The sequence below is a fragment of the Arachis ipaensis genome, chromosome B10 (genome assembly GCF_000816755.2).
Source record: "Arachis ipaensis cultivar K30076 chromosome B10, Araip1.1, whole genome shotgun sequence".
NCBI classification, from domain to species: domain Eukaryota; kingdom Viridiplantae; phylum Streptophyta; class Magnoliopsida; order Fabales; family Fabaceae; genus Arachis; species Arachis ipaensis.
In genome coordinates this window covers 130790731-130814260 of record NC_029794.2, presented here as the reverse complement: position 1 = coordinate 130814260, position 23530 = coordinate 130790731, and the positions used below count along the sequence as shown (strand labels likewise).

Sequence of the window (23530 nt, the reverse complement as noted above, 5' to 3'; positions counted from 1 at the left end):
TTTTCTTCTTTTATTTATGGTCTTGTTAATACGGATCCATTTTAAGATTTTAGGAATCCATTGAATATATTAAAAATTTAAAATCTTTTCGTTATTATATTGTTTTTATTTATCTTTTAAGAACCAAATTTTAACGTTATATTTTTTTATTCTTGACCGGATTTTCAAATTACAACTTCCATTGTAGGATAGTATACAGAATAAAAACGGTTTTCGGATTTGGTTTTACCAAACAAGGTAAGTCAAGGAATGAGATTGGAGTTAGATGTGGGATTTTAGATTTAAATGACATGTGCATAAAAGAGTAAAATACAATTGGATTGTAGGTTCATAAATAATATTCTACATGATTCTTTCTTTTATTTTATCTTTTACATGGTTAAAAACTTAAAATTGTAAGCCAGTAGATTGTTTATAAAACGGGACTATCGGGGTTTATTAAGGGTGCATTTGTTTTTAGTTTTAAAAGAAAAGTAATTTTACAATTTAGTTTTTTTCCATAGTTGAAAATTTTAAAACTTATTTCAATTGGAAGCCAATTTGTGTTATTTTATAAAATTTATGAAAATATATGAAAAAGTTGTTGATTTTAATATATAAAGAAAACCAAGTTAAGGGCCTTTTTGAAGAGATATTTTAGAAAAGTAAAAGTGATTTTATGTTTGGATATCTTATGTAAAAATATTTTTTTATTTATTAATTATGTTTAGACTTCTAAAAAAAATATAAATTATATCTTTTTAAAAAAGATGTTTTTTAATTTTTCTAATACTTTTACTTTTACTATTAGAAATTTATCAAACACACTAAAAAATAAAAAAAAAAGATTTGTTTTCATTAAAAAATATTTTTTTTATCAATTTAATGACACTCAAACAAACACTAAAATAAAAATAAATAATTAATTTCTTGTTTCTTATAAGCAAATGAATTTCAACTTTGTTTCATAAACTAATTCATTTATAATTTTTTTTTCAATAAAGCTACATGCCTAAATAATTTTATTAACTAGGTTCTAACTAAATGAGATTCTTGCATTTCTTTTCTAAATGAAATATGGTTGGTGTTATCTTCTTAATTTTTTTCTTAACAATATTTTTGTCATCGTTATTCTTATAGTCTTCTTCTTTTTCATTGTTTTCTTCTCTTGTTTGATTTTTTCTTTTTTTTTCTCTTTATTTTTCTTCTCATCCTCCTTTATTATCATCATCGTCATTGACATCTTCGTGTTTTTTTCTTTTATAGAAGTTCAAAAAATTAGAACACTGAAATTTTGATGTAAACATACAAATTTTAGTATACAATACAAATTTTTAAAGGATCACATTTAAATTATTGGTACCCAACTAACAAAATATATACAACACAAAAATTTTGGTACATAGCATATAACAAAAAAAATTTTTATGCCAACATATAAATTTTTTAAAGATCACAATTGATTCACTCAACTAACAAAATATATTCGTAGTAAAAATTTTTGTACTATGTGTAAAAATTTCTATGCTATATCGATAAAATTTTACTATGTGCAAAAATTTATGTACTATATGTACATATTTATGTGCTATATTAATAAATTTTTATGCTATTCAACAAATATTTATATGCTAAAAAAAATATAAAAAAGAGACACATAATGACACGTGTTTTAGATTTGTGCCAACTTAGTTAGATTGAATTACAAAAACACTTGTATGTATAGTATTATTATTTTTTTATACATAAAAACAAACATTTTATTCATAAAATAATCATATAAATAAGTAAAAGACATTAAATTTAAGTCTAAAATAGACAATCATATATTTTCAAACATAAATTTTTTTAATTATTTGGTCAAATATAATATTTTACCAGTTAATATTTTGTCTCGTATATTTTTTTGTCCTACTTAAAAAAATAATAAAAAATTACACTTGACAATATAAATTGAAGAATAAGATCAATTCCATATATTCTCTATGGTCAGTATGGTGAACTAAATCCGGACATTCAATTTATAGAATATTAACATATAAAAATGGAGATAAATTCTTGTTTGTTTCTAAAATTACATAAAAAAATATTGCAATATTTTGAGATTTTTTTTTCTTTTTTAAATAATCTGAATCCTTCTCTAATTTAAAAATATTTAATGAATAAAATATTATTCTCGATATATCTGTTCATAAATAAATTATAACTACACCACCTATAAAATTGGACGAGGGAACAAAACACTAAAAAAAATACACTACAAGGAATTATAAAATTAATCAAACAACTTCTAATTATAGACATTATATCATAAACTTACTCATATTACACACTCCCACACCCAACACTTAAGAGTTTTTATCCATTATTTGATTTTCATCAAATATATATATATATTGTACACCGGAGGAAAGCGTATTTATTAAAAGGCTAATTTTTTTTATATTAATTAAATATATGTGTAATACATTGTTATTGAAAAATTAGGTGTTTTTTTTATATGGTGTTTTATTCAAATCGGACGGTCCGATTTGTTTGATGAAAAAATAAATTACAAACTGGAGGGTCCGATTTGCTTGAAGAGAAAATTAAACTCCAAATCGGAAGATTCGATTTGTATTTTTTATTTTTTTATGTGTTAAAATAAAAATCGGATGGTCCGATTTTAACATTAAAAATTTTTTTATTTTCGAAATCACAAATCGGACCGTCCGATTTGTGATTGTTTGTTTAAAAAATAAAACAATGCAAATAAATCGGTGCCTCCAATTTGTGTCGTCTCATAACCAAATAAAACACCTCCCTCTTCACACCATATTGTCATACACGTTTCTCTCTCCCACACAAAAAATCAAAAGCTTTATTAAAAAGCATATAATTTGTCACTCGAATTTGCCACATCCAAAGTTGTTGAGTTGTTCAACTAATTTTGGACTCAACTACCAGCGAACCCGTTGGGTAGGTTAGTGTGTGTGTGTTTTTAATACCAAAAAATAAAAAAAGTGTGTGTGTTTTTGTACAAACCAAAAAAATAAATCCCAAAAGTACATTCATATTCATTAGACCGAAAATATAAATAAAAGAAAAACAAGACATCACGTGACACAACAGGACGTAGCGGAAACGCAACTCGTGCATTTGGAAATTTGGAATAGACTATTGCTCTTTCAGACTCGGTATATTGTGCGCATAATCCTATTCGTAATTCCTATCGACGAAGTTTCCAGACACACATTTCTGACAGATAAATAAACTTTTAAAAATAAACCAATAAAAATACATTGTCTTAAGTCACAAGTCGCAAGGAAAGCGTGTCAAGAAGAGTCAAGACTCAAGCGCACCTGCTTCGAACAAACTCCACGCGCTCATCATTTTGTTTACAACGCACGAATCAGCCACGGCCGCCCGCATTTTTTACAAGTTTGCTTAAATGTATTTAAAAAATATATTTGGAGTTATAAGGAAAAAAATAAATCAAATTTAAAATTCTATGATTTTCTGTTTGACTTGAACGACTGAATTTTAATTAGACCACATTGAATTTCAACACTCTAGCATTCAAAACTATCATGAATACCACTAAATAATAATAATAATTACGCGCCGGAAAACAAATTTACATCAGTGAATGACTCTTATCACCTAAAGTAGGGATTTTTTTATTTAAATTAAAAAAATAATATTTATCGATTTAAATAAATGTATAAGTATTAGTAGAAGATTCGTGCAATCCACGGGTTGAAAATTTATGTTCCTTCTTTATATTATGACATGATGCAAAAAATAGATTCAGCAATAACAATGAAAATAGAGTTATTATTATTATAAAATATATAGTTAAACTTACTCTACAATAAATCAACTAACCATAAGTAAACTATTCGAGTTGAGTCATAAGAGACTGAATTTTTTTTTGTTAATTTTTTTTTATAATTTTGTGCCATTAATGTCAAAATTGTGTATTAAAAGAATTGCATATTTGACTCTCAAATTGACATGAGAGGGAGCCAATAAGATCCAAATGTTTTTGAAATTACTTTATCTAATAAAAAAAAAATCAGTCGGATAGAAAATCATGACTGATTTTGTAGTGTACATATATCCTTCTCATCATTTTAACAAAGAACGAACTTTTTTAATACCTAAGCTACATTAGCCATTTTAGACAAAATGCACCTAAGAAATCCATCAAAACAAAAGAAATGGCCAAAAGATCACTTCCAATCTGTTCAATATAGATATATCAAGAAAGTACAAATTAATTCAACAACACATGAAAATTCAGTCATCTAAATACCATAAAGCATTCACTTAACAAAACCACATAAGCTAAGAAATAAACTAAATTGTGGAAGGAGAGATTTTTATATCATAAAAGAGCTACAAACATAAAGGGCTAAATAGCTAATTTGCCTAGTGGCTAATGATATTGTGTCCATACCCTAGCACTTAATCTATTACATGAGAAAGATGCCCAAAAAACAACCCAAACAACTTATAGAAAACATGAAAACACATACATATTCTCATCTACTACAATCCAATGCATCAAATGCTATTACATGGACACAACCAAAATACCTAATGCCCTAGATTAGTCCTAATCAGTAGCTCTAGTTAACTGCCATGGACAGCCACCTCAATTAACCCCATGTCCAGAAGAGCCGTCATTCCCCGAGCCACAAGACTTATCAGCTTCATCAAATTGCAGCTTCAAGGATCTTCTCAACCTCTTCAACGAAGGCTTCACATCTTTCTCAGCATCAACAGAGACTCGATTAACGCCAACCACATACTCCTAGTGTAAACAATTGCATAAAAATATAAACCTAATTAGAGGGATAATTAATGAGTTCTAGTCAAACGAACTTTATCATAAAATTAAGCGCCCTATCAAAAAAAATTGGCAACAATACTCACCTCTTCACTTTCATCAACTTCATCACATGAATTTTCAGAACTATCCACTTCATTTAACTTATCCACCACGGCATCAGCAGACTTTCTCTTGAGGAGAAGACACTATTAAATAACACAATATATTAGGTTCAATTTAAACACAACTCAAAAAAGGGTGAAAAGTAATACAGAAAAACTAATAGAAGGAACTCGAAGCATGGAACCTTAGCATCTTCATCAGCTCCCAAGTCAACAACACTTGATTCCTTTTGGGTACATTGAGGCGAACCAGCAAAGAGCTCAGAGCAGCTGGAAGGAGTCAATCCTAAATTCGATGATTTAGTAATCTTAGAGGGTTCCCAAATTATCCCTCTCTTTTTGGTAAAAATCCAGCCTTGGATAATACAAAGCACATCCGATATAAGACATGAATAAAGGTGGAACAACCAAAAATTGAAAAATTTAAGAAAGAATTTATTAAAATGAAACAATAGGTGTGAATTTCATTTTTTACCTTTTTAGGACTCAAATCTGAACCAGAGAGCTCAAACATTCCAACTATTGCAGCATCATCACAAACACGCCTCACTGGATAAGTCCCTTTGAATTTTTTCATCCCAACAGGCCTACTAAGAACCTTGAACAGCATAGTTTTTCCAACAATTTCTTGGAATATAGGAGGAGACTGTGTGCCAAACACAACCTACGAACAATATAAAACAGACACAATAGAAAAAATGAATCGGTAGAAACCGAAGGATAAGAAAACTCTTTAACAATAAAATCAGCACATAAAAAGAATATAGCATTCGAGTGACTTACATCAACATCCTTAAGATGTTGTTCAAACAGCTGGGCACAAGTCTTATTCAGTAGGTAACTTGCCTCACGATCAAAGAGGACAAAAATAGAAACACCAGTGGAATCCTCAACCAACACCTTCACTCAACCTGAATTTTTTTAAGATGCACATAAATACTGGCCTAAGGTTAACAATTACGCAGAAATAATATTTATACCTAGGAGTCACATTTGTAATATGGATGTTGCAAAATTGACAAAAGTAAATTCCAGATTCTGCCTGAACACCTTTGCCACACACACAAGCAGAGTACCACCAAGGATCATCCTCAACTATTTCAGCTATCTTCGCTAGTACAACAAAAATTTCAGCCTAAAAATATAAGACCATGTTCATAAATATTAAGACATTATAACCAAAGATAGTTGTAATATAAACTAAAATTGAAAAACTAAAATAAATACTAACAGCATAGTATTTTTAAGTACAAAGGAGGACAAAAGCATTAATATCGTTCCAAAACAAAGCAGTATTTACTAACGAATAGAAAAAGAAAATTTAACAAAAATTATCAAGAGTAAACATGATAAAAAAAAAAATTAAACTGGTTCCAACCTGGTTGTTATCATCAAGCGACTTTACAGTACACTTAGGTGTGAGCTTCATAAAATCTTCTTCTATTCCGATATTTTTTTCAGATCTAACAATGCCAATGGGTTGGGATGTACTAACTCCATGTGGAATAGAACTGTTAACAAATACAGTACCAACTTAAATAAGTAAACAATGACAACAACAACAACAAAAAACACAGCAGAAACTACACGTACAAAAATACCTTTTCCGAAAAGCTACCACCTCTGGGATGTCAAGATTAAATTCAAACTTTGATGCAAACATAACATTTTGAAGTCCAACTCTACCTGAAAATAAAAAATAGATACATTGGTTACAGGAATATAGTAGTAAAACCAAGTGAACTTGGATAACCGACACACCTGAAGTGAAATTTACATGATACAAACCTCTAAATACCTTAACTTTGGCAAGTTGTAAAACTACAACTGGCTGTTCAGCATACTCAGAAGACAGAAATCGATTAAGTTCATCAACATATTCACCAAATAAGGCACACCGAATCCTATGACTGAAAACAACCAACAAAATCACCTACACTATTAGAAACTTGACTATACAAACACACCGAAAACAAAAAAGAAATATTTTTATTAAACACCTAGCGAGTGGCATTGTCAACACCTTTCAATCATCTCAAAGGAGATTTTTGTGAGATCTTCCTTCACAATCCTTCTATGCAGATATTGTTCTTGCAATGTTACCCGATCTTAAATTGGTCACTCCTCACCATTCGCAGCCAACAACAAACATTAAAAAAACATATGAAAGAATTTTCTACTTTGATCACTTAAACTATGTCATATACATTTCTGCAAATCTGCACACATTTTTCCTACGATCAATAAATCTTTAAATAAAGTGAATTAATTATAAAGATAAACATATTAAATTTCACATAACTCAAGTAAGATAGATGCACAAAAAATAAAGAAATTTTGGAATCTTCACAGGCGACTATGCTTACCATGTAAATTGCTCTTGACAAAGGCTGGCTGAGCATACAATATGCATCAGTCACCCTTGTAGATTGCTCAGCAGCAAAATCCATTTCCTTCAAAACAAATGATAGGATTAAACAAAAATATTAGCTTCTCTCATAACTCATTCAAATATACAAACTTTCAAACAATTCACCAAAGATAAAGTGGCAAAGCAAAAAGTGCAAGAAAAAATATCAAAGAAGACTATCCCAACAGACCGACCTAAGAATGTACTAAATCAAAATGCAATTTGTTTTGACAGTCTTTATATTTGCCACCCAAATTCACCCCCTCTATATCATACTTCTTCTCTCCCTTTTTAAAATTTGGGGGCAAAAAGAAAATACATTTTAATTTTAATTATTAGTTGAGAAAAAAATTATGATAGCATAATCAGCAAAGAGGCGACGCCGCAAATCACCTATACCAACTACCAGAATAGTCAGATTTCTTCCAAAGATCATAAATGAAGAGGTTTTTTTTACCGCGACAGCACATACGGAAACCAATCTTCTTAATCTTGCTAAAATTAAACTTCCAGAACATCTGAAGCCATCCAGAAACAGAAAACATACCAAACCTCAAATCAAAGACAACGAAAACAGACAGAAAATCCTAAATCAAAGAGATTAAAGACCCAGTCCCAGACAAAGAAATAAATCGAGAGAATACCTTCATGGGGGACCGCTGGTTCAGATCTCGACCCAACATGTATCACCAAGGCTGTTAACGTTCGAGAGCGCATCAACCACGCAATAGATATCTTAGTCGCTCAGCATCACCGACATTTCACCAGCTGAAACTAACAGCACCATCGCCGTGATTATGATCTGAGACGAAGATTCTGTCCAGCTCGGTGAGTTAGGGTTTCCAGATGGGGGTTGACAAAAATGGTGTTTAAAAGATGGCATTCCAAATAGAGATATATGGCTTACTGAAATGAGGTTTTGAGAACCAGGGAAAGCCGTAAAGAGAGCGTGGATGGGCAGCGATTATATGGACCAGAATGAGTTTGTGGGCTATGGAGGAGAGAACGAAGCAGAAAGGGGGATTTAGAGTTTCAAAAGCGAGAGAGAGGGATTGGAGTGAAAGATAGATAGATAGATAATAGGAGGGATTTTTTATTCTGGTTAATTGAGAGAATGACGCGTGGCTTCAGGAGCCACGATCATTATACAAGTAATAGATTTACCAAATTACATTTAGAGTCATATCTCGGATACAGTGGGAGAAACCAAAAAACAAACGTATTTCGGATGCACTGATCCCGTTCTGTGATACAGAACGCGCTGGTCATATCCTGGGTGCACCCGAGATATGAACAACAGAGCATCTCAGATACACTACATCCGAGATATGATCATATTTTGACATGTAGCAGTGCATCCGAGATATGTACAAGGAAGCAAAACAAGGGCACTGCATCCGAGATATAGTCAAAATTCGATGTTATGAAAATATTGTAATGTTGTAGATGAAAAATGGTCCCATAACAATCGAAGATAATTAGTTATGCAGAACTTATGCTTCATTACACATTAAACACGTTTAATAACAATCAGTACATCAAAGTGACAACATTGGAACAAAAAGACCTAAACTCTAAACTGCATGCGTCGTCATGGATCCGAGTGGGGCGCAATGGGACACCCACGTCTGGTGTGGCCCTCTCCGCAGCAGAGCCCACATCTCTTCTCCGCACGCTCAATGGCATCCATCTCATTTCGGATCCGAGTGGATACCGGCCTACCCGATGCCTTTCTGTTCATGGCTTAGTTGGGCTTCAGGCGTGCACCGTACCATGGAGACCACATCTTTTCGTCTGGTATCGGTGGAAACTCTTTCTCGTATACCTTGAATACAGAGGCCATCGTGTACACGAGGTCCACAAAATGACCCCACTCAATACTCGCAGCTGCACATGCCGCCAGGGCGTGTCGACATGGGTAATGTAATGACTGGAACAGGCCACAATTGCATGTACGCTCGGTCAGACGAACCCGATATGAAGTCTGTGACCAACCATCTACTGGCTCCACCTCTTCCACGCTAAAAACAGATGCCCTACGATTACAATGGGTGACTCGCAACATCGGCAGGCTCTCTCCGTTCTTATCTATAGCTGCCAACAGCCGCTGCGAGTGGATCTGTCCACCATATAACTAAGCATGTGATTCGCGTCCTCTGCGCACAAACAACTGTTGCAACCGCTCATACGTTGCCCGAACAATCGCTACCATCGGAAGATTCCTCGTTCCCTTTAGCACGACATTTATACACTCTAATAGGTTTGTAGTTATGTGACCATACCGACGACCTTCGTCGCAATGTTGCAACCACAATTCCTTCTTGAAACGAAGAGCCCAATCCACCATCTCACGGGACAGTGTACATAAAGCATCCAAATACCAGTCGCATCCTTTCTTACTCAGACTGTACGCCACATTTATCAGGTATCTCTTACCCTCAATTGACTTGAACCTGGAATTGATGTTTGAAGCCATGTGTCGTATGCAGTAAGCATGATATGCTGACGGGAGATGCCATCTACTGTGAGGTGCATTGAGAGCAGCGCGAATGGCCTATGATCTATCTGATATGATCAGGATTCCTGGTTGTGGAGTAACATGTTGTCTCAAATTTGAGAGAAAAATGACCATGACTCTGTTGTCTCAAACTCCACTAATCAGAAAGCTATAGGAAGAATATTGTTGTTACCATCTTGAGTCACAGCAATCAAAAGCACGCCCCCGTACTTGCCGTACATATGTGTTTCATACACCGATACAAACGGCTTGTAATGCTTAAACGCTTCAATACATGGAGGAAATGCCCAAAAAACTTTATCAAACTGACTCCACTCTCCGTCATCCATATCCTCGTTGTAATAAGGGACAACATTGCATTCGTGGATCGTACCTAGGAGGTACTCCTGCAAGGCTTGTAAGAGTGCCATAATCCTATTGTATGACTCTTCCTAATCGCCATAGATTTTGGCAATTGCCTTTTGCTTTGCCATCCACACTTTCCGATATGAGGGCTTAAAATGATAATTTTGATGGACAGTACTTTGCAACACCGGGATAGATATCGAAGGATCAGTCTTTATCATAGGTAACACAACTTTGCAAATCAACCCAGTATCCAGTTGCGCATGGTCTTGAGACATGGTTGGTGCCAGACAGGTATGTGATCCACCGAACCGACGTACCTTCCTACGAATATTGATCCAATGTCAACAACATGCTAAACAAAAAACAAATGGATAGAGTCTAATGCATCCACAATATAATGCAAAATATACCAGTAATTCAAGTTCTGTCGTAATGCCACACGAAAACTCCACGGACAACCATTGGAGAATTGCTTGCATTGGCAGTGATATTTTAGCCTATCTGACTCTAGCACTCTGTACTCCACATTTCGTCGAATACTGTAGTTCTTCACCACCAGTAGGACTACTTCTCGGTTGTTGAACCTATGCCCACTTTAGAATTCTACCCCACCATCCGTGTTGTAATCCTCCCCGTCCCCAGCATTCAAAAGATCATCCGAGTGCATTGCATCCAAGTTCAACGTCTGGTAATGGCTAGGAACATTTGACAGTCGAGGAATGGCTAAAGGTGGAGGTAGCAGAAACCTACCAACAGTGCCTCTGGGAGTCTCCGGCACAAACTCATCCTCTGACATTGTATCACTTTATGACTCGGACCCAGCAACATAGATGGAATCGCCCTCACTGTCGGAATCGTTGGCACTATCATGAGGCTGGGCATAGTGGATTGGTGTAACCTCGAGCGGCACGACTTCAGGACCCGGAGGAGACAGCCCATCCCCAACAATTACATCACATACCATAGCATACAACTCCATCACATGTTGGGGCATCAGTTGTGCATGTATGTCGAACATTACCTTCACATGCTGATTCCCATCTATCCAGAATAACTAGTTCGTAAATCTCCCGTTCGGAAGCGCATACAGAAATCTATATGCAATCCTCCCTACCTCCTTTGTTCGTACTCCTCCCATATTGCTCAGCATGATCGTCTTTAGCGCATCCAGGGTATCAACCCGGTAAGTGCACAACATCACATGATCACAGTATTGTCAGACTAAAAAAATCACTCATTCATCGCCGTGTCTGACTATCCCATTCGGATAAACCACCACAAAAAAGTATTGATTGTTCTCCATCAGAGCAAAATCAAAAGAAGAGAAAGAAATGAATGGTTTGTGAATTGTGAGATGAGAGGTATTGAGATGGTCTCTATAAATAGACTTATTGTACAACATATCTTGGGTGCTGAGACCTTAATTATAATCTTGACTATATTTCGAATGCAGTGCCTCTGTTTTGCTTCCTTGCACGTATCTCGGATGCACTGCTACATGTCAGAATATGAGCATATCTCGGATGCAGTGTATTCGAGATGCTCTCTTGTTCATATCTCGGGCACATTTGGGATATGACCAGCACGTTCTGTATCACAGAACGAAATCAACGCATCTGAGATACGTTCATTTTTTTGTTTTCCCACGGTATCCGAGATATGACTCTAAATGTAATTTGGTAAATACTTATACGTTTATTTAAATTGGTAAATATTATTTTTTTAATTTAAATAAAAAATTCCCTAAAATATAGTTCTTTCACTTTTTAATTTAGATATGGAAGAGAGAATGGTGTAGGACGTAGTTATGGAGTGTATAGGTGCTTATACAGCTGTGGTGTCAGAAATTAAGATCGAACCGTCCAATTTGTAAGAGGTATAGAAATCAGATTGTCTAATCTTTTGGTACACAAATCGGACCCGATGATTTGTATTTAAAAAATTAAAAAAATTTGGGATACACAAATCGGATTTGTCTATTTTTTAAATTTTTTAAACAGGATGGTTCAATTTGTGTACTCCAAATTTTTAAAATTTTTTAAACATCCCACAATTTTAAAAAATACTCAAAATTACAATATTAAAATATATCACATATCTCATTTCCATATCTAAATTTTTTAGCCGAGTTTTTTTGTGATCTTTTTAAAAGAGAAAAAAAAAATTCAAAACCGGATCTACACTATTCAGTTAAGCGGTGAAACCACGCGCGCGTATCTAAACGAGATCTCAGTTATTATCCTGATCCTGTAACTGGTTTTATGGCACGTGATCCCACGCGCAGGACACTTCAAAACAACGAGAAAAACCCTCATTCTCTCATCTTCCCAAAACCCAAGTCTTTGTCGTCGTTCATCACACTTTTCTGCTGAATTACTGAAAATTCCTCAATTCTCCCAAATCCTTCCTCCGTCCATGCCCGGCCCCGGCATTATCGCCGCCGAGTGCGCACCGCAGGCGGCCGAGGCGCCGTCTGACCTCGCATTCGATGATTTCTCCTCCCAATTCGACGGATTACCCATCCCCTCCATGGACGCGCTTTTCGTCGAAAATGGTGTTGGCACACTGAATACTCACGCCTTCGCTTCCGATCTCGAATTTCCCATGGATTTTGGCGACGGCGGTGACTATGAAATCACCTTCGACGACCTCGATAACCTTTACATCCCCTCCGATGCCGACGATTTTCTCCTCCCCGACGCATGCAACCCTAATGGCGACCTGATTTTGCCGACGAACGATGATCTCGGCGATTGTTCTGGTAAGAATTCCGATTGCGACGCCGCTAATTCAGACTCGCCGGAATCAGGATCCTGTGCTGTTTATGGCGATCGGAGCTCCGGTGTTTCTAGGTTTTTGAATTCTCAGTCCTCCTCGGAGTCAGGCAGCTTCAAGCGCGAGCTTTCACCGAATCCTCGTGACTCTGCTGTTGTGAAAGACTCGAGCTTTCCGTCGCATGATTCTGATTCGTGCGGCGAAAGGGAAGAGTCGTCGAATGGTGCGATTTCTTCGCGGGGTTCGGGGAACGGTAGCGGGTCGGGTGTATACGAAACCATGAACTCTCCCTCACCTGATTGTTGCCGTTACGAGAGGGAAATTTCATCGACACACGCACATACAATTTTGGATCGGAACGTGAAATTGGAGGATAATGGAAAAGGTTGTGATCTGAAGAGAAAGCAAGATCAGAGTGAAGGGAGTGCTGAGACTAGAACAACCAAATTCAGAAGATCATCAGCGCCTGTGGAGAACAAGACCCAACAGAATGTGGTGGTTGATGACGACGACGAGAAGAGGAAGGCCAGATTGATGAGAAACAGGGAAAGTGCACAGCTTTCGAGGCAGAGGAAGAAGCACTATGTGGAAGAGCTTGAGGAGAAGGTGCGGTCAATGCATTCAACAATTGCTGATTTGAGTAGCAAGATTTCGTTTGTGATGGCTGAGAACGCCACTTTAAGGCAGCAATTGGGTGTTGGTGGGATGTGCCCTCCTCCCCCACCTGTTCCTGGGATGTATCCTCATGCTCCTCCCATGGCCCACATGCCTTATACATGGATGCCATGTGCTCCATATGTTGTTAAGCCTCAAGGATCTCAGGTTCCCTTGGTCCCCATTCCAAAGTTGAAGCCTCAGCAACCTGCTTCTTCATCAAAGAGTAAGAAGTCTGAGGGTAAGAAAAGTGAGGTGAAAACTAAGAAGGTTGCTAGCATTAGTTTGTTGGGTCTGTTTTTCTTTATACTGCTTTTTGGTGGGCTTGTTCCTATCGTGGATGTCAAGTTTGGTGGCTTAGTGGGGTATGTTCCTGGTAGGTCTAGCTATGTTACTGATAGGTTGTATAATCATCAAGGTGGAGGGAAGGTGTGGCCTGTGAATGGTCCTAGGAATGGATCTGAAAGAGACGAGGATATAGGGTATTCCAATGGGAGGTTTAGTATTTCCGACCACAGGGATTATGAGAGGGGTCGGAAACTAGGAGAGCAATCTCATGAACGGCAAGACCCACGATGCGATGAATTCGGCCATCGTGGCAATGCCAGTGAGCCCCTCCTTGCTTCGCTGTATGTCCCTAGGAATGATAAGCTGGTGAAGATTGATGGAAACTTGATAATCCATTCTATACTGGCTGGTGAGAAAGCTATGGCTTCTCAGACTCATGAGGCAAAGAAAGAGAATAAAGAAACTGGTTTGGTCATTACTAAGGATTGGGATTCTGCTTTGGCAATTCCTGAAGTTGGAAGAAATAGAGGTCAGCATCCTCATGTGTATACTGTTCCACCTGAGCAGAGGAAGGCTCTTGGTTCTGGTTCAACCAAAACTTTAAAGGACCACATGAAATCCTCTGCAAGTGATGGTAAAATGCAACAGTGGTTCCGTGAAGGCCTTGCAGGTGATCATCTGTTTGACTTGTGTCTGTTACTGGTTTTTACTTTTCACTCTCAAATTGCTGAATATGAAGATACATTGTCTCCTGCTGACTTGTGATATGTCTTGTTGGTTGTTGTTTAAGGCTGAATTTGGAATCACATTTTATTGATTGCCACCTAACATCAATTTTGTCTATGATCGTGTGTTGGAGATTCTAACTAAGCTAAATTTTAGTAGCTTGTTGTACTGGTCTTGTCTGTTCCTTGGTTGTCCTGGATGAAAAATCATCATGCTGTTTGGTAATTACAAGATTGTGTCTTCTGCTACCAATATGGGTTGTTGTAGAAGACTTTAGAACTTGGTTAGATGCAGTAATTGGGTTTGGTTAGTGGGAAGTCTCAAAATAGTTTGATAGCTTGGTTTTAACACTGCTTAATTTGACAATGTCATGGCATCCACCAATTGTTGCATTTTCAATTCTTTTTGCATATGTGAGGCTTCAAGGTATGCCTGTTGAATATAAGAGCTGAATCAATGTCTTCGTTTTGCCTACCACTCGGTCATACTTAATTACTTGAGCGCATCTATATTGTTGGTTGTCTCTTGCTGCCTTGCAAGTTGCAATTTCTGTCTAATCTATTATGTGCTTGGTTGCCTATTTTGGTGCCTGCGAAGCATTGATGTATACTGACTGTTCTGATTCCCTTATGCAGGACCAATGTTAAGTTCAGGCATGTGCACAGAAGTCTTCCAGTTTGATGCCTCTCCAAAACCTGGCGCTATAGTTCCGGCAACATCAGTTGCCAATGTTTCTCGGGAGAGCCGCCAGAATGTTACAGCACTTAACAAGACCAGGAACAGAAGAATCCTCCATGGGCTCCCAGGTCACCTTGATGGAACCAGTCTGAACCTAACTGAAGACCATGTAAGGAATTCAGAGAGTGATCACTTCCATGGTAATAAATCTTCCATGGTGGTTTCAGTGCTTGTTGATCCCAAAGAGGCCGCAGATAGTGATGTCGACGGTGTGATGACTCCAAAATCGATCTCTCGGATATTTGTGGTTGTGCTCATGGACAGTGTCAAGTATGTCACATACTCGTGTGGTCTTCCTCGTTTGTCTCCGCATCTAGTGACTGCTTGAGAAAACGTTTTGACAGCACAGAACCTACCATCTAATACAAGTTATAGTTTCAGTTTTGTACATAACCAACGCAAGTTAATTTAGCAATGCCTTAAGTGGGATTAACAAACTGTACTGAGTTGAGATTTTTATAACTTCTATAATATGATGCGAATATAGTTGATTTTGTGTCGTTCTTTATTTATTGAGATCATATTCGAGCGTTGTTTTATTTTCTAACTTGGCTAAGGATTCGGTAACCCTACCCTATCATGAAAGGATGCTTAAAATAATTATGGAAGGTACCTCATTATTTTATTTGTTGAAATTTATAAAAGAATCTCGTTTTTCAGTGTCTATAATGTTTTATTATTGAACACCAAAAACAACTCCTCAATCTCTCTTCTCCTATAGTCCTATGCTTCTTTGGCTGCTTCCAAAAGTTCCAGCAGCACAAAATTACATATTGCATAATTCATATTGTGAAAATTAAAATGCCAACTTAATGTGACAGAGACATGGATTAAATGACAACATTCTCAAAGGAATTCATGAAAGAAATTAAGTGAGAAAACTTTTAATGATATAACTTTGAGTGCCCAATTCAAAGTCTTGGACTTTTGGCACAGAAGATCTAACGTTGATTATGCTAACCATCTCCACAACTTCCTTCACACTGTTAATTATTCATGTAGCCTGTAACTTACCTGTTATAAAATGGAAGAAGAAATAATCTATAATGATTAGACGTTAGATTAGGTGTTGGAAAAAAATTTAATAACTTCCGTTTTGGTTAAGAACAAGCAACCGCTTCCATTACTCCTAAGCTAAGAAATAATAATCTCGCAAGGTACCAAGACTGAGATATGGCAGTGGATTATCTAATCAAGTATTACACCTTTCAGCACATCACTTGCTGTTCAAAGAACCCTAGTCTCTCTTATTGTATTTTATAAGATAAGATGTATGATTTGGAAGCCTTGTATAATAATGATTATATCAACTTTATGGATATTTTTATTGAGTTTGTAGTTACAAGAATAGCATAAACTAACACTATCAGAACACAGAGATTTGAACCTTGGAAAAGAAAATTCCAAATGGTAGCCAACACAACTCTTACTCAGAAAAAAAACTAGAGGAGGAAGGAATCAAGCATGGCCTTCAAAGTCTTCTGAGAAGCTTGCCACTGCTTGTCATTGGCACTAGCCACAAAGAGAACAAGAGTGTTTCCCTTGGCCGTTGCTTTGGCGAGGTTGTGCGTACCCGTTAGAGCATATGGAGTTTCAAGCAAGTATTTATAGTACTGCAGATGGCACAATGTTAGCAACAACAACACACAGCAGAAGAGAAGAAAGAGAAGTTGATTCATGTATGTACCGTTTGATCGCCAAGCTTTTCAACCTCAGTTTCTAGGAGCTCATCAGGATCATACGTGTTTCCAGTGACAAATGGACCAAGAGAAGCAATCACTTTCTCAGGGCTTCCAATGTCTTCAATTGTCGCATTTGGTTTGTTGGTTAGGCGTATTAACGGCGACGCCACTACCTGCACTTTACCCTGTTTTTCATCTTCAAATTTGACCTCAACCCAAGGCTCTGCGCATTTTGGCTGACAGTAATTTCCAGATAATATGTTTGCCACACGTGCCTGTTTCCAAGTGGGTGGGAGGATGAATTGGTATGGCTGCACATTTCCTGCTCGAAGGGCAGGGGTGTCCTTGGGAGAAGCTTTGAAGAGAACAAAAGAGGGGTCGGAAGGGGAAGGAGGAAGGAAAGAGCCAACTTCAACCTCTCTGGCGAGTGAGGGTCTGAGAAGAAGCAGTGGAAGAGCCTGCAATGCAACGCCCTTGAAGAGATCTCTTCTTGATGAGGCTCTGATGAAGGAGAGTTTAGAATAAGAAGAAGAAGAAGAAGCGCGGAGTGTGAGTAAGGAGGTAGTGAATGGAGAGGTCGCCATTTCAAAGATAGCGAGTTGCAGGGAACTCTAAAGGGAAGTAGTCAACAATGTCTTATCCATTGTCACGCTGTGAGGACGAGACTCGTTACACTTAACTCCTCTATGCATCTCCCATCTGTCCCACTTTTTCCCTCTCTTTCTTTCTCTATTTTCAAAACTCAACATAAAATCTTTAGTTAAACTATCATAATAAGGTGGAAATTCAGCTCCAGTTAACTTTACGTAAAGTTAATATTTGAGAGTCGTTAGATGATTTGATTGATTTGACTAAATTTTCATCTAACAATTCTCAAATATCAACTTTACATGAAATCAACTACACCTAAATTTCTACCTCATAATAATTGTAATAATAATTCTTCTCCATTTTTTTAGTTATTTCATTAAGTATAATTTTTTGTTATATTTTATTTTTAATTTTATTTAAAAAATATATGGTGAGAAACTAATATTATAAAGAATTTTATAATATGGGTATAGCTCTCTTCTGCTTTCTTCTTCAACCCTTTTGACATGGCCACGATCGTCTCTGCCTTTTTCGCCTTGGCCTGAGCTTTATTCAAGTCGGACATCAGCCCATCCCTCTCCTCCTCCAATTCTTTGTTGATCTCCTTCAGCCTCTCCACTTCAACTCAAGCAGCCACCAGAGAGCTGTGAATGGCGCTGATAGGAATTTTCTCTAACTCCTTGGCCAAGGCAGCTCACACATCTGCCGCCCGAATTTCACTTCGGGCTAGGAGTTGAAGGTGGTTCTGGATAGCCACATCGTTCATGCTAATATGGCTATAAGGGAGAATGTTTTTCTCACTCCAAGCAAGCACGTCAAATCTCTTATTGTAAATACTACTCCCTCGACAATCTTTTGTCTTTTCGGAGGTGGTTCAGAGGAAGAAGTAAAAAGGCGTGCCCTAACACTTTTTGAAAGAGAGTCAAGAGTAATTAGCCGAGTTGTTGGGATAGGTATAATCTTCTTTGAAGTTGATGTACCCGAATCTGATTTTTTGGGAGTAGATCGGGTAGAAGTATCCCCGATTTTCTTTTGTTGAATACCACGAGCCACAACATTCTCTCTGGTGGCTCGGCCATGGTAGCCGACTTAGGAGCCATTTTTTCTGTAAAAGCAAGTAAAGGCACATCACTTGTCAATACAAACTCGCAACTAAAATTTATAAGCAAAAGGTAAGAAAGCTACTTAGTTCGGATCGGAGTTGACTGGGATCCCCTAAGAACTTTTTGGTGTCCAAGTAAGAAGCCCAGCCCCAGCACTCTTGGAATAAGTCAATTACACCCTTTTCAAGCTCATCTAAGCCATCTACATTATATTTGGCTATCACGGGTTCCTCTTTCCAATATAAGAAAAAACAGGGTTCATCATTCTCATCTAAGAAGAAAGGCCGGACCTCCTCTATAACTCGGATTTTGAAAAAATAATTTTTGAAATCACGGAAGGACTCGTCAAAAATAGAGAAAACCTTTCTACCATGGACGGCACGAAAGAAAAGCTAAGCTATATTTTTTGAACCAAAGGACTTGATCAAAACAAAAAGATAAAAGAAAACATTGATTGAAGGTCGGATATCAAGCTCCTGACATAGAAGTTGGTATATTTTGAGAAAGGCCCAAGAATTAGGATGAAGTTGGAAAGGAGCAACATTGCAAGTCCAAAGAGCATTACTCTCAAAGTCGGAAAAGGAAAGCCTAACGTCTAGTTTAGTGAAAAAACAATCATAAGCGTAAAAGAAGAGGTATTCCGACTTATCTAAGGGGAAAAAATACACCCTCTCCTCAGGATCAGCTATAACTGTCTCATAATTTCGCTCATCCTCTCGATTTTCACAGAACCTATGGTGCCTACCAAAAGTCTCAGCATATTCTCTATCAATCACAAGTACAGGAGTAAGGACAGTAGTATCTACACAAGATAAAAGAGAAGATGGGACTTTTGTTGACATGTTGAGAATAACAGATCGAGACATAAAACTATATCTACAAATACAACAAAGAAATCATCTCTAAAAAACTCGAACACCAAGCAAAAGTAGTCGGGTTTTCAACAAACAGAACATAAAGCACGATTTCAAAAATAGTTTTTCAAATAAGGTCAAGGAATAGAAATGGCGTCACTTCTGAACTAGCAACAGCAACACCATTTGGGGACAACACGATAATAGTCCACAACAACAACTAGCAACAATTTTCAAGAAATTTCAAGACACAACCAAAGTCCACAACAATAATCCCAGACAATAAACAGTTTCAAAAGTATTTTTAGCAATAAACGAGTAGTAATGGCTAAAAGAAAAGCAAAAGTCTCTGTCCAAACTTTCCAAAAACACTAACTCAAGGTATCATCTAAAACAACCAAATACAAGTACTCAAAGTAATTGAAAAACAAAAAAGGCAGATAAAATTACCAGCCTTGACGAAGATGCAAAAAGGAAAGTGCTCTTCAAGCAGCAGAAAAATTCGAACGTTCCTCTTCAAAGCGCAAAAAAAAATTCAAAGAAATCAAGATGGAAAAATCTCAAAACCAAGAAACGGTTAGTCAGTTACAAAGAAAGAACAAATGAGTATTTTGAAGAAAGGAAAGACGAAATGAAAAGTGTTTCAAAAACGAAAAAGAGAGAATAATGAAGAGAAGAAGCTTTTATAAGAGAAGAGGCTTTTAAAGAAGCAACGTTTAAAAATTTTGAAACATGTCGAGTATCCGACCTCCTAAAAGCGGCGTACCCGACGATGAAAACTGAAGCCACGAATGCTTGGGCCCGACCTCATGAAAGTTCAGACTCAAATAGGGACACTGTTCATATTTTGGTCCAGAAATAAAGCTAGGCCCAATAATGATAAAAGGCCCAACCAAAAAGATGGCCTCTCCTAACTTACCCGACCTCTTAAGAGGTTGGACACGACAAAAGAGGTCCAGTTTTACTTATCCAAATAAGTAACTGCCTTCTCGAATCTTTCCTACTATCCCTATCTTTACTAAAAGCTAAATTCTAACAAACTCCCAAGATAAAATGAACAGTTATCCACCAACAAAAGTATAACTACTATACTTTACTATAAATACACTGACATTACTCAGGTATATTCACGTTCTAATCTACTAAAAACCTGCCTAAAACCCTTGCTAATTTAAGCATCGGAGTCTCTTGCAGGTACCACCCCCACCTCCTCACGAGGAATTCGGACGGCAGTACCTCAGCACCAGAATAAGTTGGACGCAACCTCCTACAAAATTTGGACATCACATTTAAACTCAAATAATCGTTTCAGATAATCCTCGGAACAAATTATTCTGTAAATGTAGAAATAGTAAAATACTGAATTTAAAAAACATTTTTACTTTCAACATCATGAAAATTAAATTCTATTTACAATGCAATAACTAGGAAAACAAATGGGACCAATATATTAAAATGATTACGTATATTATAACAAAAATATTATTTGTACACTAAAATCAGTTATTAAAATTAACTACTAATATATTTGTATATAAATACTGTTCATACCCTGGCCCAAGAATTAAGGTCCAGGATCCAAGCAAAAAGGCCCAACCCAAAGGGTTGGCCCTCACCCAGTACCAGCCTTCATCCCCAGAAGTCGGTACTAAGCACGACCTGCTCCAAAGAAGTCGGATACGAGGGTCAGCTGGCAGATAACACTCATTCGAGTGAGTAACTGCCCCTAGAAACTCTCTAACCACTTCATAGAGCCATATCTTAACCTCCCTAAGATATGGGAACGGTTAAACACCTAAAAAGGTGGCACTACTTTAGCGGTGGTTATTGGTTCACCACTATAAATACACTGACACCATTCAGGTATCAGCAAGTTCCAATATACTCTCTAACCTGCTCACACTCTTGCTAACTTAGGCATTGGAGTGTCTTTGCAGGTACCACCTCCCATTCTGTCTCACGTACAAGTCGGACGGAGGAACACCGAGTACCAGGTCCACTCGACAGCCACCTCCTTTACACATTTGGGCCAACCAACGCCATCCGGCCCATTAATCTCCGGTTACCCACCGTAACATTGGCGCCGTTGCCGGGGACCCGAGAGATCAACCAGTGATGGCGGATAGATCCCTTGAAGAGGGTCATGTGGAGACAGATTCTGAACAAGAGAATCTGAACACTGGAAACAATGAGGCAGACCAGACCCTTCACCAGGAAGCCAATGATCAACCCAGGGAAGGCACCTCCGGAATCAAAAACCCGAAGGTAATGGAAACAATAGGCAGCCCAGACCCTTCACCAGGAAGCCAATGATCAACCCAGGGAAGGCACCTCCGGAATCAAAAACCCGAAGGTAAATTCCTCGGAGGGGCGTGAATCAGAAAAAGAAGGACCATCCCACGCAATTGAGCTCATGGGACTAGTCCACAGTCGCCTCGAGCAGCTAGAACAGGAACGGGAACGACAAAAGGAAACCGAAAAGAACCTAAAAGAGGAGATGGAGCGATGAAAAGAGTTAGAAAGAAAACTCTTAAAGTTAGAATCCTCCCTCAAAGGTCAGAACTCCCATGACGGTAGAGAAGATTCGCCCTTAGGGGAGAAAGATCCTTTTAGTGAGGACATAATGAGGGCAAAAGTTCCGAGAAACTTTAGAAGCCCCGACATGGACCTCTACGACGGAACCACTGATCCAAAGCATCATCTGGGCAACTTTAAAAGTCGGATGTATCTGGTTGACGCTTCTGACGCTACGCGATGCAAAGCTTTTCCGACAACCTTGTCAAAAGCAGCGATGAAGTGGTTCGACAACCTCCCTCCGAGGTCAATTACCAGTTTTGAAGACCTCTCAAGAAAGTTCTTGATGAGGTTCTCCATCCAGAAAGACAAAGTAAAACATGCACCAAGTCTCCTGGGGATAAAACAGGAGGTCGGGGAGTCCTTACGGGCCTATATGGAAAGGTTCAACAAAGCATGTTTGGAAATTCAAGACCTGCCCACCGAAGTAGTCATCATGGGGCTAGTCAACGGTCTTAGAGAGGGTCCCTTCTCACAGTCCATATCAAAAAGACACCCCGCCTCTTTAAGTGATGTACAGGAAAGAGCTGAAAAGTACATCAATATAGAAGAAAACGCTAGGCTAAGAGACCCGAGTTGGCAACATGGTCACCCTCCCTCAACGAAAGAGAGGGAGAGGGAAGCAAAAAAGAAGGAAGAGCTCGGCCTCGATAGGCCAAGAAAATATCACTTATACTCCACTGAAAGTTCCTGTAGTGGATGTATACAGAGAAATTTGCAATACCGAAAGGCTGCCTCCCCCCAGGCCCATCAAAAATAAAAGAGGAGGGAGCCGCGGTGATTACTGTGAGTACCATAAAATATATGGGCACTCCACAAACGACTGTTACGACCTTAAAAATGTGATAGAAAAACTGGCCAGAGAAGGTCGGCTTGACAGATATCTCCTAGAAAGGTCGGACAATCATGGAAAAAGAAAGCGAGATGATATGGATAGAAGAGACCCACCACCACAAACTCCGGAGAGACATACCCATATGATCTCAGGAGGATTTGCGGGAGGGGGACTCACAAAATCCTCTCGTAAAAGACATCTCAAAAGAGTTTACCAGATCGAAGAGGGGTCCTCCGACTTTCCAACCATCTCATTCACAAAGGAAGATGGGCGAGGAATAATCCCTGGGCACGACGACCCAGTGGTAATCACCATGATCCTGGCAAACGCCCATCTACACAGAACACTAGTAGACCAAGGAAGCTCGGCGGACATCCTCTTCAAGCCCGCTTTCGACAAACTAGGGTTAGAGGAGAAAGAGTTAAGAGCTTACCCCGACACCTTGTACGGATTAGGCGACACGCCAATAAAGCCACTAGGATTTTTGCCCCTCCACACCACCTTTGGAAAGGAGGAT

The 23530-nt window shown here is 37.8% G+C and overlaps 3 protein-coding genes across 3 annotated transcripts; 1 reads left to right on the top strand and 2 right to left on the bottom strand.

The window, feature by feature from the left end:
* On the bottom strand, positions 5243–7049 carry LOC110268497. Its single transcript, XM_021114713.1, has 8 exons — positions 7021–7049; positions 6706–6827; positions 6519–6603; positions 6296–6428; positions 5968–6052; positions 5701–5822; positions 5393–5581; positions 5243–5272 (listed from the first exon to the last, which is right to left on the bottom strand). Exons 1-8 carry the CDS (start codon positions 7047–7049, stop codon positions 5243–5245), a joined length of 795 nt encoding a protein of 264 aa, XP_020970372.1.
* LOC107622539 (bZIP transcription factor 17) lies at positions 12502–15886 on the top strand. Its single transcript, XM_016324471.2, has 2 exons — positions 12502–14580; positions 15272–15886. Exons 1-2 carry the CDS (start codon positions 12609–12611, stop codon positions 15700–15702), a joined length of 2403 nt encoding a protein of 800 aa, XP_016179957.1. The 5' UTR covers positions 12502–12608; the 3' UTR covers positions 15703–15886.
* LOC107622540 (psbP domain-containing protein 6, chloroplastic) lies at positions 16595–17777 on the bottom strand. The gene is made up of 3 exons (XM_016324472.2): positions 17683–17777; positions 17062–17643; positions 16595–16987 (listed from the first exon to the last, which is right to left on the bottom strand). The coding sequence occupies exons 1-3, from the start codon at positions 17746–17748 to the stop codon at positions 16817–16819; spliced, it is 819 nt and encodes a 272-aa protein (XP_016179958.1). The 5' UTR covers positions 17749–17777; the 3' UTR covers positions 16595–16816.